This window comes from Heteronotia binoei, chromosome 8 (genome assembly GCF_032191835.1).
Source record: "Heteronotia binoei isolate CCM8104 ecotype False Entrance Well chromosome 8, APGP_CSIRO_Hbin_v1, whole genome shotgun sequence".
NCBI classification, from domain to species: domain Eukaryota; kingdom Metazoa; phylum Chordata; class Lepidosauria; order Squamata; family Gekkonidae; genus Heteronotia; species Heteronotia binoei.
Genome location: NC_083230.1, coordinates 80,383,701 through 80,402,249, shown reverse-complemented (window position 1 = coordinate 80,402,249; position 18,549 = coordinate 80,383,701). Strand labels below are relative to the sequence as shown.

The 18,549-nt window shown below is 39.7% G+C and overlaps 1 protein-coding gene across 3 annotated transcripts in view; it reads left to right on the top strand.

Annotated features, from left to right (window-relative positions):
- The first annotated feature begins 587 nt into the window (after positions 1-587).
- Positions 588-18,549, top strand: part of ZC3H7B (zinc finger CCCH-type containing 7B) — a 75,216-nt gene continuing 57,254 nt past the window's right edge. The window contains exons 1-9 of one of the 3 annotated variants that reach the window (XM_060245369.1): positions 588-800; positions 4,889-4,949; positions 6,323-6,356; positions 8,876-9,073; positions 10,345-10,503; positions 12,986-13,066; positions 13,863-13,922; positions 17,011-17,053; positions 17,610-17,869. In XM_060245369.1, the coding sequence (XP_060101352.1) occupies positions 4,897-4,949; positions 6,323-6,356; positions 8,876-9,073; positions 10,345-10,503; positions 12,986-13,066; positions 13,863-13,922; positions 17,011-17,053; positions 17,610-17,869 (888 nt within the window). In that variant the 5' untranslated portion in view covers positions 588-800; positions 4,889-4,896. The remainder of the gene's footprint in view (positions 801-4,888; positions 4,950-6,322; positions 6,357-8,875; positions 9,074-10,344; positions 10,504-12,985; positions 13,067-13,862; positions 13,923-17,010; positions 17,054-17,609; positions 17,870-18,549) is intronic. The other 2 variants (XM_060245368.1, XM_060245367.1) reach the window with 2 other exon arrangements.

Below are 18,549 nucleotides of genomic sequence, written 5' to 3'. Positions count from 1 at the left end.
GAACATTGTGTGCTGAGCTAGACCATAGTTTTCCCAGGTAGAGGCAGCCAGGAGCTGGGAAGGACGGAAAAACTGAAGACAGGGGTATGTAAAGATAAGCTCACTGGTGAGTGGGAAGAAGAAATGGAAGGGGGAGAAGCTATAGATGCATTTAGGAAAGGGAAAGAAGAAATAGTGGGAAGTGGGGGAATGAGACATCCTCTACAGATCCTTTTGGGTCCCTTGCTTGTAATAATAATTAGGGAAACAAATGGCGAAGGAGGGATAAACTTTTTGTATGTGTATTTGCTAAGAAAACACACTGTTGGTCTTATCCTATACACAGCACAGCAACTAGTTGCAGAAGTAAATCCCACTAAATTCAGTGGGTTTTATTCTCAAGTAACTGTAAGGGATTACAGCACAAGACTCTACAAATTAAATCTGGATTTGGTGGCTCTGGAAGTAAATGCTATGCCAACTGAACTGGGAAGGGAATATGCCCTCTATATATTTGTCATACTGGGGTGATGGGCATAACCAAATGGGCTTTAGGACCTGGAAGGATCACAAGGAAGCTATTGCCTGACTGGTGAAGCTGAGCCACAGAGACCTGGAAATGAAAGTAAAAAAAGACCAGAAGGCACATGGAGGGAGCTGCAAGGGCTGCAGCTCTAGCAACAGAATGCTACCTTCTGTAATTAAATAACAATTATTAGTATTATTACTAATAGTAATAATACTGTAATAATATCGCTAGTAATATCATACCATTTATCAAGGAGAATTGATTATAGTATAGGGAGAATACCTAATCTGAGGTGAGTTGGTTATAATTTTGTTATTTTTCTGTAAAAGGGTGGATGGAGATTTGTCAAACTATCTCAGAAGAAATGCTGCATGGGTTTGCAGAGGAGTACAGGATATATTTACTAAGCGCAGTTATTCACGCCAGCCCGCAATAAATATGGTATACAAGTCCCAGAAATGTTGTCGGTGTAGTTTGTAATGAATTCGTCAAGATTATCCTTCCCTCTCGGGCCCCCTTCGGTGGTGTGGGCGGTGGGGAGGTATGTGGCAGTAATTTGGCAGTTAATGGCGATCCCAGGTGCTCATCTGAGTGAAGAGAACTTGCCGCTATTTTTTATGTAGCGTCTCTGGTTTTGACCCCCCCTCCTTTTTTTTTGCTATATGCAGTTGCCATAAAAAGTCTTTAAATAAACACTTGTCTCACATGAGAGAGGGGTTGCTAAGGAAAGTGTTTCTTTTTTTTTTGCTGTAGTTTTATAATCAGACTTGGTAAAAAGATTTGGTACGAATATGGTAAAAAGGGGGGAGGGGGAGCTTTTGTGGGATTTTTTTTTCTGCCTGGAAGCACCCTAGACAGTTTATGTGGTATAACTCGGTGTACGTACGGAAATTGTGGCTTCCAGAGGCAGACGGCGCTTTCCTGTCTGTTTCCGCCATTGATGTACTTCTGATGCTGGTGGCCTCTGCTAAGCGAGGCCGGGGATTGGAGGCCTTGAGCTGGTGGTGGGGAAAGGTCGATTTTGCTTAAGTGAAATTAAAACAGAAGTTGTTTCTATTAGGGCGTTAATGGGGGCAAGGTAAGAGAAACCTTAGAATAGAAGAGGGCAGGAAATGCAAACGTAAGAAAAAAGGAAAATAGCTACCGACGCACCCAAACGGGCTACAATAATCCATGTTGTGTGCTTGTTGTGTTAATTTGACAGCTAAAACCATTAGTCTGAACGAAGAGCAGGGAAATGGAAACTCGTTAAGCTGTTGCTGCTGGACCAAGCTCATCTGTTCCCTTTTCACTGCATCTTGCAGGGTCTAAACAATGCTTGTAAATATTTGGAGAAGCGAGTGTCATTAAAACTAATCTCAAATTAGGGTTTGCAGCTCTAGGTATCGCTACTGAACTAGATGGCCATGGCTAACTTGTAGGTTAATATTTATGTAAAGCAAATTACCACAACAATGTTGTGTTTTTGTTCTCTATCTGTAAAATGTCTGGAAAGAGAGTCTGCTTTTTTCATAGCCACTGCTGGCTTCCAACCAGGTGATTTATTGTACTAATCCCATTTATATTACTAACCCCAGATGTTCAGAATTTGAGATAGGTATACATCTTATGATATTTAAATCAGTAATAATACAGGTGCCTTTTTTTGTGGAGGTGTTCTCTGTGTATTCTAAGAGCATAGAATTCTTCACCATTGCAGTATCAAGCTTTTATTCTGCAGTGTTCCTTTTAAACATAACCTAAGATTCTTAGAATTTTTGTAGCCTGTCAAGATGACGTTGCCTTCCTATGGCTTGGGTATCCTTTTGGTGAATTGAATTCATGATGAGTTTCAAGTTTGCAGCATTTGTTCCTGATATTGGCTGGTGTGATTTTGGTAAAGGAAAAGATTCTGTAGATATAGAGGGTTGAAGATTATGCGGGTAGACTTAACGTGCAGAAAAGGAAGAATTGCATAACAAGAAGGCTTGTGGGGAGAGGTACTGTAGAAGAAGTGGTTGGTTGTACACAAAGTAGAGCAGAAAAAGGCAGAAGATGGTGATGGCAGTTAGGAAGATCTGTATTGGGTGGATCCTATATTAGTGCAGTTGCCAGATGTAGGTAATGCTGGCTAGTGGGCCAGTGTTATGTTTTCAGAAACAAGAGAATGATGGTGTAGTATAATTCATTTTCCACTAATGTGAGGCTTTTAACTGTTTTTTGTCAAAGTTGTGTAAAGCATTTAATGTTTGTAAATATGGTAGGTTCTAGTGGAGAGAACAGATAACGTGTGACTTACAGAAGCAATTTTTTTACAGCCTAGGGGTTCTTATTAAAATCTTGAAAACCTCTTCTCATAAAAAAATTAAGTTTTTAGTCATGAAGGTTTGAAGCGTTTGACAAGATAATCACAAAACTGCTAAAGTATTATAAACAAGGAGGTAAGGTTTTTCAGAGTTTGTCTCAGGCTTTTCACAATTAATATGATCATTTCAAATTTTTTAAAAAATATAGAATAAGAATCTCACGGCTCCACCTGTTACCTATTGGCAAAAATGTGTCATGTCATATAGTAGCTAGAAATAAAGTCTAGGCTGGTGTGGATTTGAAAAATGCAATCAAGGTATACATAAGAGGTTTTGCTTTCCTAGCTTTCTGAGACTTGCAGGAACATTTCACACAATCACTTACTTGGGAAGTGAACTTTAACTAGAGTGAATAGGAGCTGTCCAGTAGCTATATATTATAATTTCAGTTGTTAGGCTGATTTCGGAAATGGATAAACATCTGTTGAAGAAAATTCCTTTTGTGCACTGTAGACGGTATCAATGAGGATAAAAAACAACTTTCCCCCTATATAGGGCATCTCAGACCCATTCTGATCTTTAGCATATTTTTCTTGCTTTTACACACAAAAGTCCCCAAAATAATTTATGTAGAATAAAATATTTATTTTAGTAACATTATATAACACTTCCTAATAAAAAGATTTAAAAAATACAGTGATACAAAATCCTTCCAGTTAAATCCCAAATGGCAGGTGGAGTAAAAAGTATTTCCTCCCAAAAATGAGAGTGAGAGATTTAAATTCTTCTGATAAGAGAAATGCTCTGAGTGCTGTCTTTCCAGGAATGGAGATTAGCTTTTAGTAGAAGCCCTGGGAGCTGCTATTTCCCTGTTGGAGGCTCCACCTGTATTGATGAGGTACATGTAAGTTTCCATTTAACTTCACCTGAGGACTGAGGTTATAAGTGGAATAGGTTAAGGCATGACAGGTGGGATTTTATGGAGGTGAGGAACTTCACCTACAGCTGCAATTTATGCATTCACCAGGACCTGACATGTAAATATGGCTGGAGATGCATGTCTGTCTCTTACAAGTCTCTAGAAAGATGGACAAGCTATTTTCCTTGTTGACTTTGTGATCACAGTTCCAAGAGTCTGCATTTGTAGTACAGAAAGTGATACTGGAATATGGTTTCATTTATGTTTGCAGTTTTGTTTTTGATTTTTATAGCACCATTTATACACCATTTCTGAAAAGTCACATTGAAAATATTTAAAAGATCCTTGAGGTACATTGAGTTTCCCTGCATGAACTGGAAAAATATTGCTTCTTGTGCTTTACCATTGTAAAAATGACCTAGTCTGATGTGTTTGGCTCATAACAGGCACGACTGATTAGTTAAGGGGGTAGGTTAGCATTCTGCCTGTTGCATCAGTGAAAACAACATACAAACATTAAGTGTGGGGGAGGTACTTGCACCTCCTGGTAGCAGTTCTGGTTCTCCTTTGGAAATATACATCACCCTTTGAGAAAGATATGTCCAAGAGGCTGGGTGATGACACATTTTCTATTGCTTCTGATTGTGGGGTGAAAGAACAAGAACAACATGAATGTACATTGTGATTGTAATCCAGTCAGCCTCCCCAACTGCTTTTTAACGTTAAAAATCATGATTTCCCATATATTGTCTAAATTAGACCTTAACTCAAATTAGATCTTAACTGGCCACTGAAGCTCTTTAGGTGCTCTTGGACTAGCCATTTTTTCTCAGTCTGACCTACTGCATAGAGTTCCAGATGGGGGTGAGGAGCCATATCCCCATTCCTTGGAGGAAGGTTGTGATGAAAATAAAATAGTAAAAATAAAATCACATCCTAACCTAAGGAGGTTTGCACTGACTGTATCATAAATGGTTTTTATTTGCTTTTTAAAAAATTTGTTGGCATCTTTAAGAGGAGGGAGAGTGAAATGGAGAAAGATGGACACTGAAAAAAAAATCACGTGTTGCTGGTAAAGGTGGATCCTACATCCAAAAGGTTGGTCTGGAATAGTTACAAACCGATTACAAACTCACCAGATTGTAAAGAGTTAATATATTCTTTCTCCCGCTGCAGTGACTGTAATGGAGAGGCAAAAAAGGAAAGAGGAAATAGAGAAGGGGCTTCAGTTTATCCAGTAAGTGAACTTGTTTTGAGAATGGATGTTTCTGTTTTCATTAATGCATGAAATCAAGCATATTCTTGAGAAAATTAACTCTCCATTGGCTGTATATAGATATGCATCTATTATGTGATACTGACCTCTCTTCATGAGGGGTATTCTCTGATCATTGTTATCCAGACACCTGATCTTTATTGTTTTGGTGGTGACAGAGGAGTTCAGGCATTCTGATTCATTATTTTTTCTTTTAGTTTAAGTTGTAATCACTTGGTTGGCATGGGAATGATATGTTCAGTAACCTGTAACTAGTTGTATCATAGCTCAGTGGCTAGAAAGAGGACTTTTACTATCCTGTGGCTGAAATCAGGCTGTAATCACTGTCTTGGAAGTTAAAAGAAATGTAAACAAATAATATATAATAATATAATGTGAATTTTTATAGAAAAGTATTATTCTGGTGTGTGTATAAGTTTTAGCTTAGTATTTGTGTCATCACTGGTATACCTGTATAATCCAGAGCAATAGCAAGTAATCAAAGAGGCAGCACAATATACTACACCAAGGTAATGAATAAAGCTGCTTAAATACTTTTTGGAAGCTCATTTTTAGAAGTAAGCATCTGGACACTGTGTAGTAGCAGTCCAGCAAGCTCTAAGGCAGGGGTGTCGAACTCATTGTTATGAGGGCCAGATCTGATATAAAAGAGACTTTGTTGGGTCGATCAATGTCAGGCTGGGCCATCTGTGTACCTATTTAAGATTAGGTAGCAGAGATATAAATTTTTATAAAGAACACAGACAAACACATATATATATATTTAAAAAATTAAAACATGCTTAAAACATTAGCACTCATTGGTTTTAAAGGTGCTTTCTTTGTATTTCTCCCATGGGAGCCAGGGAACTGGGCAAAGGAAGCTCTGGCTCTTTCCTTCCTTCCCCAGGGACTTGGGGGGGGAGCCTCAGTTAATAGAAGGAAGATGCTTGGCTCAGTATCTCTGCTGTGTAATCCAGAGAGCCTGGCAAAGCAAGCTATTCCTCCCCAAGGGAGGAGCCTCAGCTAATGGAGAAAATATAGGATTTGTTCTGTAGCTCCTGTTCAGTTGAGCAAGCCTTACAAAGCAAGCTGTTAAGCAGAAGAAAGCAATAGGGAGAAGGAAGCAGACAAGAGCTGCTTGCTCAGGGGCCTGATAGGAGCCCTCTGGGGCCTGATTCGGCCCCTGAACTGCATGTTTGACACCCCTGCTCTAAGGGAAGTTTTAAGATTATATTAAGCAATTTGGAGTTGCACCCTTGCATATATTATGCATCCAGCAGTGTACACACTTAGACTGAGACACATGTAACTGCATAATTCTGTTTTTCTCAAAACTCTTCATCTTTTTCTAGATCCACATTACCCCTCAGCCAGGAAGATTACGAGGTAATGTAAGATTTGTTCTTTGAAAGAACTAAATGACATTGTATTGTCAGTATGTGCTGTCTTTTTGGCTATACAGTTTATATTGATTGGTGCTTGGGTGGAAAAGGGAATAATTTCCTGTCATGTCTAGACCGGTATAGTTTCAACAACCTGCATTCTCAGCATTAGCCTAATTGTGTCTGGTCAAAATGAATAAGTCTTTATTTAGCTGCAGACCTTTTGCTTGTTCTAGGAATCAGTTTTCAGTGTCCAAAGTAAATGTATTTATTTATTTATTCAGCTTATATCCCGTCCTCCCCGCCGAAGCAGGCTCAGGGCAGCTTACATTTGCAGAGTCATAAAAACCAGTATCGATATAAACCATAGACATAAAAATATAAAAATACATCATGAATGAAAACATAAAACAATATCAGGTGCTATTATGATCTTAAAATAGAATATATTAATTTGTTGGTAATGGTGGCTAGCTGCCAATTCAGCCCATGTTAAGTGTTGTTATTTGGCTGTTACTACTGGATGTCCTCTTGAGAGAAAGGTCCTGAGGTCACGATTGTGCATTTGAGGTTTGCCAGATAGTGTCTGTTGTTATGGGTCAGATGGTTCAGTATCTGTTGTTGTCTGTTGTCATAGATCTTAATTAATAAATATCTGGTGGAAGAGCACTGTTTTGCAGGCCCTGCAGAACTGTGGAAGCTCTCGCAGGGCCCTAACCTCCTCTGGAAACTCATTCCACCAGCACATTTGTTATGTATGGGAAACATGATCAGGGATTTAAATCACCTTGATCCAGCTCATGCAGTGAGCCAGTATCTTGCTCTTAGGAGTCCTCATTGGAGTCCAGCAATTGAGAGTATCCACAACAGTTTGCTCTAAAACTCTTTGCTAGTGGCTGCTCTCCAACCTTTAACCATAAGTTTAAGGAATACCTTATCTATAAGTCCAATATATAATTGGGCTTGTCTAATTTTCCTTGTCTAATCTTGTCTGCAAGTGTTTTGAGATCAGCACACAGTTCCATGAGTAGGGCTACAGCAAAATATAGCATTATGATATGATATAACATCTGGCCACAGTGATCCATGATCTGATCGCTTCCATATTAGATCACTCCATTCCACTCTACATGGGGCTGCCTTTGAGAATGATTTGGAAATTTCAGTTGGTCCAAAATGCAGCAGCTAGGCTACTATCAGAGGTTGGTTACAGAGATCATATAACCCTGTGCTGAAAGATCTGCACTGATTACCTGTCTGTTTCCAGGCACAATACAAAGTGCTGCTTCGTACCTTTAAAGCTGTAAATTGCTTGGGGCCAGGGTACCTGATGGACCATCTCCTTCAATACTTTCAAGTCTCTTCTGAAGCCCTGCTCACTGCGCCTTTGCCTTCAGAGGTGAGGCAGGTGATGATTAGAGAGAGAGCATTTTCCATGGTGGCACCTTGGCTTTGGAACTCTTGAGACTCAACTGGCATCTATTTTTAGGGTTGCCAAAATAGCTGGGGACTTTGGGAGTGGGGCTGGGAGACTTTGGGATGGAGCCAGGAGACTTCCCCATTCCCTGAAATAAATAAAATACAGCAGTGCAGTTCTACTGAATACAGTCTTCATTTCCTCATCCCCCAGCAGCTGGCAGCACTTCTACTCCCCCTCCCCCACATAGAACAGTGAAAATAAACACATTTTGAAAGCACACTGTTTGTGGTCTCACTGGGGCAATTCACTCACCATGGGAGCTATTGAATGCTTGATTTTACTGTGCAAACAACTTCTGAAGGGACTGTAAAACAAATGCAGGGACTGGACTGCTTCCCTTCCCTTTCTCACAACAGCCATATTCTGCAGGCTTGCTCTTCCCCCATTTAAAAGCATACACATCTTTGAAAAAGCAAGCTGTTCCCAAGAGTTTTCTAAGCCTTTCAAGGTGGAAGGGCACATGGCGGTTGTTGGAGTGGGGCTTCCCCCTGCCGGCCAGCTGGCTGGGGGCAGGAAGGAGTTTGCAAAACTGGGGGATTCCCCGCTGGAATCTGGGGATTGGCAAGCCTCTCTATTTTACTTTCTTCTAGGTGCCAGGCTAAAACACATCTTTTTACAGTACTTTAAATAGGGTTTTTATCATTAGTTTTTAATAGTCTGCTTTTGTTTTATGGGAAGTATTTAATGGCTTTTTAATACTGTGGTTTTTTAATTGTAAGCTGCCTTGAAATGGCATTAAAATATTTTAAATACATAAATAAACTAATAATGGCAGCATTCAGTGAGCCAGGGGAGAAACAGCTGACAGAATGTGGCCTTCTTGTTAATGCCTATTTCTTTCAATTTTGGGGTCACAAAATGTATAGGTAGTTAATTACTCATACTGTTTGTATTCTCCTAGTTTTAACGTGTAGGAAACAGGGTGATGCTTCTAGAGCTCTTCTACAGCAGGGATACAATGGAATGGCAAAAGTGGGGGACATGCAGAAACTTCAGTCACCCATAAGTTTTGTGTCTTGGTTTTGTTTGTATCCTTGTGACAGGCCTTTTTGCAAAAGCTGGTGCGGAACCTATTTGTTGAGGGCAACGACTTATTCAGAGAAAAAGATTTCAAACTGGCACTGGTGCAGTATGTGGAAGGTCTAAATGTGGCTGAATATGCAGCTTCAGACGAGGTGACTATTCCAGTGGATCTCTTATGCAAACTGCATGTCAATCGGGCTGCCTGCTATTTCGCCATGGTGAGTACATGCATTTTGATTACTCACTTGATGACTTGTGGTTGAATGTGTGGATGGGCTCCATGCAAAAGAATTGGACAGAGGTGCTGTTGAGTGATGTGAAACTTCAGTGGTGTTAGATCTATAATGATTCATGTGAACATGTAAGTCATTACTTGACATAGCAGTTATTTTGTGGTGGTCTTGCATTTGTGAAACAGCCCTTAATCTTTCTACAGAGCAATCTAAAAGTATACCATGCCAGGAAAAGAATAAGAAAGAAGGCATGCTTTTCGAGAAGTTAATAGGAGAGGGTGAATTGTTATGAAAAGGGGCACAGCTCTGGATTTTGGACTTATTTTTTAATTGGAATTCTGAACTGCTGTAATTGGCTTCTCAGAATGTGAGGCTGTCCTTCCCAAGGAATAATAAATCCCAGATACTAAAAATAAATATTCTTACTCCAGGATCTTGTGTAAGCATTTAAAACAATTATTTTTCCCTACAGGTGAGCAGATGCCAGAAATAGTGGTCAGGTAGCCGAGAAACAGCCAGGTCCATGTGTAATCGGCTGTACATGAAAAAGCAAGATCGATGCTGAGAAGGGTCTGCCCACTTCTGTTCAAAGTGTGGCCTGAGCATGCCTGATCAAGTGTGACTGCCAAGTGTACATATCTACCACACTTGACACAATGTTAGCTGTCTCATGGGAGAGGGAACAGAATTGCCTGTTTCCCAAACTACTCACAAAGCTGTCTTCTATCCTCCCAGTCCCTGCTGACATGAGGATATGTCAGCCTGCAAATGGGTTGCTGGGGTGAATTCCTGTAGCCTTTGATGTGTTTTGCTTTTGCCACTGGAAACCAGGTGTTGGCTGTTACGTGCACAGAGTAATGGCTGAGCAGTAGAACTACAAATCTTATATTTTCCCTGAACATACTAATTGATCTCAATACATCGTGCACACTCAGTCTCAGCGGTGCGGCCACGATGCGGAGATGATAATACCTATGTTACAGGCACGTTGAAGAGATAATATGCATGAAGCACTTTAAACTTTTGGAAGTGTTATAATGCTGCTGTTGCTACTCAGCATTTGTACATGCTTTATGGTCCTGAAGGAGATTTAGAATCGCTAAGAACTATCTCATCTCCAGCTTGGCTATGTCTGTTATAATCTATATTTCTGTCTCCCCTTTTCTCCCCCATTCTGAAGAACTGTGTCATATTATTTGGAAAAGATCTTTCATGCAGGATTATTTATTATAATGGTCTCTTTTTCCCCCTTAAAGGGCCTGTATGAGAAGGCTTTGGAAGACTGTGACAAGGCTTTGGGATTTAACAAGGAGAATATCCGTGCACTGTTCCGGAAAGCCCGCTGCTTGAATGAGCTAGGGAGGCACAAGGAAGCATATGAATGTAACAGCTGTTGTTTGCTCTCACTCCCGCATGTAAGTTGTAGTTTAGGTTTAAACTAGGTTTGACAAGGAATATCTGCATATATTTATTAATGTGTCCTCCTGTTTGCATGTGCGTGTGTGGGCAAGGTGAGCTAAACTCCCTTGCTTTACGTCACTGTACTCCATTGCTTTCAGCAGTTTACATCCATCGCAGCATCCTCACCTGTTCATTAGCTTTTGTTGTTTCTTTTTAAGTGAAGCTCTTAGCCCTTGAACCCCCTTTCACATTTAGTTTGGAATCACATGTATATTCACACCTCAGAAGAATGAGTTTTTTTGTTATTAAATCTAGCAGAAGATACAACTATTATTAGTGACCACAAATCTTGCTCCAACTGTAAATACAGATTCCAGTTCCTAGCATAAAATATTATTGGTGACAAAAACTGTCAAATATATGGCAATATAATTGTTAACAATGCAAGAACCCACAGTTCAACCATCAATTTATCAACAATAAAGAGCCATGTGGCACAGAAACCAACAATTTCTATTTCAGATACTTATTCACAATATATAAAGAATGATTCCACATAATGTACAGCAAGCATTAAACAAATCCAAAAGATACTGAGAGAAGCTATACCAGCCTTGTGCGTTTCAGAATGGTGGTCAACTGATGCTTCCAAGAATACTACTACAGAACTTTGGACTGTGAAGCCATTAAGCTGAAGAAGGATTGAAACCAGTTCTTGAGCAATTGCATTTGAAGACTTCCAGCAGTGTGTGCTGCCTGATTTGCTATTGAGCTTGTGGACCTATGCAATAACTCCTTTACAAGGAACAAGTTTTCGATTTCCAAAGAAAAATGCAGACTGTGAAAGCTGCACGTGGAAGTGGGATTTTTTTTGGCTTAGTGCTATGCTAAAAACAATACAACAAAAGTTGTTTTCCTTGCCTATCAATTAGTATTGTTATATTGTTTTTCATAATTTCTTTGCCAGGTTGCCTCTGGCAACTGCTTGAGATTCAAGCTTCATATTCTCTATTTAAAATATTTACTGTATACAACTTTAAAGTGGTACAAAGTTGTTAATAACTATAATAAACTTTTAAAAACTATAAATACACTTCTGGTAAGAACAATTTAGCTATAAAAATGCTATAGAACTGTTGAATCTCTGACCATGGTAAAGTACTTTGAGTGAAAATTTACAAAGAATCCTTAAGGTATATGCTGTTCTGGACGGTGCTGTTAGCTATCCCCAAAACGTGGAGAGGCATAATGTAATTTTAAAAATGAATATAAATGCAACAGAAGCTAGGAATGAAGGTAACCAATGAACTGGGAATGGGCTATTTGCAGTGCAGTCTTAAGCAGTCATATCCTTCTAATTCTTGTTGAAGTTACACCCTTCACTTCACGCAGTAGACAGAAGGAAGTATTATCTTGTAGACAATTAGAATAATAATTGTTTTAGGACAGGGTTATGGGAACATGGTCAGTCTAAAGAGAGCCTCAAGCCCCTAGGGGGCTGAGGGCCATTTCATTTTTCTTTCATATTCCTTCCTACTATTAATTCTTTCCCTTCCCTGGCAACCTCCAGAGTCTCTCCTCTTTCCCTGCTTCTATCTCTCCTTCCAACCCACCAGCTAACATACCCTGTTTCTATCTCTCCTTCCAACCCACCAGCTAACATACCTTTATCTGCTCCCCTCTCTCCAGGTTTCCCTTCTTCCTTCCCCTATGCAGGGTCTACCCAGGAAATGCATGTGGTTGCCTACCAATCTCCAACATAGCAACTAAGAGCTCAGTGGCCATTCTTTTCTTAAATCTGTAGGTGTTGTTTCAGTTATTTTATTCAGTGATCTTCTGATTATTGTTTTAGATTTCTGATTTTTCTCCAAACTTGGGACTTCCTTCAGGATTGTAGAGAAATGCCCTGTATTTGTCCATAGGTTCATTTTGCAGATCTGTTAATCCACACTTTGTGGTCTGATTTGGAATTACATATATCTGATTCCGAACATGGCGTTAAAGCATTGATCCAAACTTCTACATGATGCAGCCAGGGTTGGACAAAGTAGATTTTTCTGTGAGCCAGCAGAAAGCCCCAGGTTTGCATGAGAATATGAAAAGTAAACAAGCAAACAAAAATTACACTGATTGCTAGAAAAAACACAAAATTGTGGAGACATTATCTGCTTTAAGAGAAGTGTGCAAGATCTCATGAGACGGTGTTGTGAGATGTCAGTGGCCATTTTGAAGTGTGCTAGGCAATCTACAGTCAGCGTTCACCAAAGATTTCAAGCATGTTACTTGTGTGATTAGAGAAACTAGGATGCTGTGTCTCAAAAGGTTTGATTTGCTTCCCTAATATTTTCGTCACAAAGACATCTGGTTTTTCCCCCATTGCCAGTCAAGAATAAGAGAGGCATACCACTGTAACTGAAACTATGCTATATGTAAAGAATCAAATGAAATACTATCTTTGCAGAGGAAAACATCATTAATAGTGTTCTCCTTTTAAAGGATGAAAGTGTGGCACAGCTTGGCCAGGAACTTGCACAGAAACTGGGATTAAGGGTCCGGAAAGCATACAAGAGGCCTCAGGTATGGCATTTGTACTTCTGGTTAGCTCAGGGGAAGCCTACACAGGGTTAGGACATTTATCTTTGCAACATTCCTGTAAAATAGGTTAGACTGAGAAGTAAACAGCTTGTCCAAGGCCCCCTGGTGAATTTCATGGTTGAACTGGGATTTGAACTTTGGGTTTCACCATCCAAGGGCTTTATATAACACATGATCCACTAACCTGAAATAGCTTGCTAGCCATGTGGTCCTGCCAAATGCTTGATAATCCAGGCTGTTTTTGCAGTCCTAGATAGGCACCAAAACCAGGAAGTTCATTGGGCTCTTGATGGCGCACCATACATGGCTATTGGTCTGTATGTAAGCATTTTTCATTTTAAATTTTGGTAATATTTTGTACTGCACTAAACTCTTTGATGTTGATACGTTTATTCTGTGTTGATTATTAGATATTCATAAAGTGAGGTGGGAGTGGGGTGAAGATACTGTATTTACTAATAACTGAATTCAGATAACAAGCTCTTATTAGTGATGGACAAATTACTTCAGAAATTGTGAAATTCCTAATTAGACTGTCATGTTTGACTCTTGTATGAGCATATCTTGTGCTACATATATAACACTGAGAAGCTAGTGATGGCTGCAGTTCCTAGACTATGTGTGTAATGTAGGATTGCCATGTCCCTCGTGGCCACCAGAAACAGGACTATTTTTTATGTTGTCTGCTGTTTCTTACAAGGAAGTGACTGTGTTTGGGAATTTTCTCACAGCTCACTGTTCTGTTAAGTGTCTGCTACTTTGTCTCTCTTCCTTGCAGCAGGAATTGGAAACATTCTCTCTACTCAGTAACGGTGTGTCCTCCACATTACCAAACCAGGTAGGCATGTATCTAGATAGACAATAGCTGGGAATGCAAATAACTACTTTTTAGAAGCTGAAACCTCCTTAATTATTTCTTCCTCTACTTTTAAAAAAGAATGTGATTTACTGTGCAGTTGAGCTTAAATTAGTGTTTTAATGTGTCATTGTTGGATTTTTGGACAAGCTGTTCTAAGCTGTTTTTCTTTTAGAAGTCACCTAGGGACCGGCCTTCCCAGCATTGCTCAGTCCAAGCATCTGAGTAGCCTAAATATTGTTTCCCTACATTCCGTTGCCATATGTGATGGATTTTTCTCTCCTGTTCTCTTCAGTTCCCTCTTAAGTCTTAGAAGACTGACATAACATTTGAGACAGAGTTTTGAAAGTGTACTTTGTGTCCTTTTAATAATAAATGTAAAAGTGTACATTAGTGGTATAGCACATTATTAAAGCTAAAGTAAAAACCTTCTGATGTAATTTCTGATGTGGTAGTTTAAAAATGAGAACACTAGTGATCAGTGTTTGTGTATGCTAGAATTACTCTATAGAACAGGGTGGCCAAGGGTAGCTCTCCAGATGTTTTTTTGCCTACAACTCCAATCAGCCCCAGCCATTGGCCATGCTGGCTGGAGTTAATGGAAGTTGTAGGCAAAAAACATCTAGAGAGCTACCGTTGGCCACCCCTGCTATAGAACTTGGCTTGAAGCCTATATATTGTATGTAGGAAAATTAATGCATTGAAACCGTTCTGGTTTTAAAATGAAGCTGAATTTCTAGTACCATATAATCTGATGCAAGCAAAGTACCACATGAAATGAGTATGCACAGAGGAGTATTAGCCTTAATGTATAACAAATGTCCATTAATGCAGCTTTTGAAATGAGCCCTAACCTGGATAGCCCAGGCAAACCTGATCTCGTCAGATCTTGGAAGCTAAGCAGGGTTGACACTGGCAAGTACTTGGATGGGAGACCTCCCTCGAATACCAGGAGGGCAGGGGCAGCCTTTATTCAGCCACCTCTCTGAATATCTTCCATGCCCCCAGTAGGGGTCAGTCACCAGAGGTCACCATAACCTCCAAAAGTTAACAACTATAATATACTTTTAAAATAGCAACTGTAAGAACTATTAAATACACTTCTGGTAAGCACAATTCAGAAATAGAATAAAAAATACAATAGAACTGGTAAAGAACTTTGAGCAAAAATTTGTTAAGAATCCTTAAGTGTAAGCTGTTCTGTACGGTGCTGTTAGCTATCTGCAAAGTGTGGAGAGGCAGAATATAATTTTAAAAATAAATATAAATGCAACAGAAGCTGGGGTGAAGATACACAATGAACTGGGAATGGGCTGTTTCCAGTGCACAGTCATATTCTTCTAATCGTTGAAATGACACCCTTCACTTTGGTGGATTTAGAATGGTGTAATTCTGTTTAGGACTGCACTTCCAGGTACTTACACACAGAAAAAAATACCAAAATACTAAAAATATATATACATATTTTAAAACATTAAAACTTTATTTTCTTAATAACCTTTTCATCTCTTAAAAATTCTCATTGCAGGAAACAGGAATATAAAAGAATATTAAGGGAATCCCTGTTCATGCAGTCTGCATATGCTGCATAGGATCCACACCATTAGCTCTGATGATATGTCTTGGGCAAGAGAATTCCTGTTATATATGGAGTATGCCTGGAATCATAAAGCTTGATTAACACCATGCACTTTTCTTACCATTGTGAGATACCAGTCCCCAAAGAACAAGGCCTTAGTGCAGATTGTTAGTCATGCCTGAATCCTGTTCAGACTAGCAGCCAAAGTTGAGAACCATTCAATTACACCTCTTTTAGCTACTTTGGGACTTGTCTGCACCAATTTATAGGGTCCATTCATGATTTTTTACGTGAATTCTGATGCTAGGAAGAGAGGGAATTAATTGATTGTATTCAGACTTCATAGCAAAACCTAATGGAGCCAGGAATACACATCAGGCACTTTGCTATAGACCTGGGGGAAGTTTGCAGAAGAATTTGGAAACAAATTAAAATAAAATGTTTCATTATATGACTGTTTTGTTATATGTTGTGAGACACCATTTTAAAGAAAGGATGAACAGCTGCAAAGGCATGGCAGCTGCTCACTACTCCCTGCTTCCCCTCTTCATCACATGAGCCAGCCAGATAGGGCTGGACTATGCTGGGTGCCTTTCTGCTGTCCCCCCTCCACTGCTGCCATGACAGGCATACAAGGAGGAGGAGCAACGGGAGCCACTGTATGCATCTGTCAGGTGCAGGCACTCATAGTGGTGTTGTGCTGCAAATGAGCAGGCTGCCCAGCAAGTGGCTGTCTCATCAGGCAAGCAAGCGAGATGGATTCCCCTCTTCCCTGTGTGTCTTTTGGGTCCCCCACTTGTCATCATCTAATGCTGTAGATTGCTGTACATAAAAAACTGTGTATGATGCATTTTGAGTAAGTCACACCACATTTTATGGAGCATTTTTCTCATCCCCAAAGAGAAAATATTTCACAGGATTTTTTTCCTCTTCCAAAATATCCAGTTTTTCTGTTTGGAAAAAAGGCTGGGGGCAGATTTCAGGGCTTTCACATCTCTGTTCAGTGTTCTTATTTTGGTTAAGAGGGAAATAAACATTTCTATAGTTTAATGTTCACCAGGCCTTCTGTTTCTTTGCACTTATGCTTTAGTTTTAAAATAAATTGTGACAGTTTTTTAAAAATCCTTTGCTTTTGGTGAAAAACAATTACTTGAAAAATCATTTTTGTTCTCATGTAATTCTAACATTACTTCTGTGTGTGCTTCAGATAGTTATTTTTCTTTGAAGATAGGCCATTAGTAGGATTTGGTGGTTGAAGACAGGATAGAGGCGAACTCCTTCAATAGATGGGAAGAGGGAAGAACTTCAGTAAGCGCATTAGTCATGGTGATGCCAACATTTCAAGCTGTTGAAGAAGTGAGAGCCCTGTTCCATTTAACACATAGCAACTGAATTAACGTTTTGAGAAAATCATAGAAGCAAGTGGAACATTAGGGGGTGCCAGATCTTTTCAAAATATAATTGACTATAATCTTTTCTTCCTCCCTACAGAATGTTTCCAGTGGCTTGGGTTCTGTAGATGACATTGAAACAGGTGACAGTTTTAGGTTTTGTTGCCATTTTTGTTCCACTTGATGACTTTGACCTTGGGAAAACTAAGAGACATAATGACGGGAAAGCTGGTTACGCACTTAGTGTGTCACTAAACTGCATAGTTGCAGTGGCAAGCAATAGTCCTGAGCAAAGGTGTGGGGAGTTCCTTTTATTCCAGAACGTCTTTTGTTCCAGCTTCAGGATGCCACTGGTCCTTCTTTTGTGTGGATGGGCAGAAAGAAGAACCAGTGCAGGATGAAGCTTTTGCACATATACTGTGGTAATGGAACACTACATGAACACATTTGTTCACCAGATACACAAATAAAATGTGGGAGTTATGAGTGAGCTACGCATCAAGAAGGAGCTGTTAGAAATGTAGGTTTGGAATGTAAGCTGCTGGCAGTTTACCATTCAGTAAAAAACAAAGAGTTGTATTTTTAAGCTGATAGAGACACTTTGAAGACTATGGTTCTCTGAATTACTATGTATTTTGTTACTTGATTGGATTGTGCCTGTGTGCTCACTGAGCTGTGATTCATTTCTTCACTTTGTAGACTGCTCTTTGGGCCTTCAGTATGTCAGCACTCCGATTGCTGCATGTGTCTCTGTGAGCGAGGGCTCTGCTTTCTCATCTTCAGATATGGAAACAAAAGGCCCCTCAACTTCACTGCCCGCTGCTACCCTGCTCCCTTCTACAGACACTGTGTCTATGCCAGGCTCTGACAGTGTGGATGACTTCACTGAAGGAGAAGTTCTTGGGGATGAATTGGACTCAATCCTGGATTCTATTGCAGAGGGGTCGCAGTACCCACTGGTAAGAGTAAATTTCCTAGATCTGTCTGTTCTCTGCTCTCAGTTGCTGCTCTAGGCTCTTCTTTTAAACCTTTTGGGCAAAAGAGGGTTCCAGGTAGATATCGTTTTTCATTTCAGCTTTGGATTCATAAATCTCAGAAAGGAACTATGTTAACTCATGAACTAAAGAGTTAAAGGAATATGCAGTGCCTCATGGCACTTTTATTTCCTCAAATGCTGTTTTCGTGTATGTGTACTGTATTGTATTTGTATATTAACCTTGTTTTAATTGTTTGAATTATGTGTTTTTGTTGGTTGTAAAGGTTTTTATTGTGGATATTTTTGATCTGTTAGCCGACTTGGTAGCTCCAATGAAGGCAGAAAGTAGGGGCATAATTTTTTTTTAATAAATGAAAGGCTTGTGTAGATGTAATTCTCAAAGTTTTCTAAGCATAGTTAAGTATGTGGAAACAGGCTACAGGATCATAAGCGTCATTCTCCCAGATCCTGCCTTCCAGAGTACAAATTGCACTCCACCAGGTTTAAGCATGTTACATAGGCACCAATGTGGTTAAAGCTGAGCAAGATTCCTTATGTTTCAAATCCCAGTTGAGAGGGATCCTCATATTAGGAATTGGGATCTTCATAGCTGAGTGACAGAAAAAACCTAGATTCAGCCATGGCACCTTCACTGGAGATTCT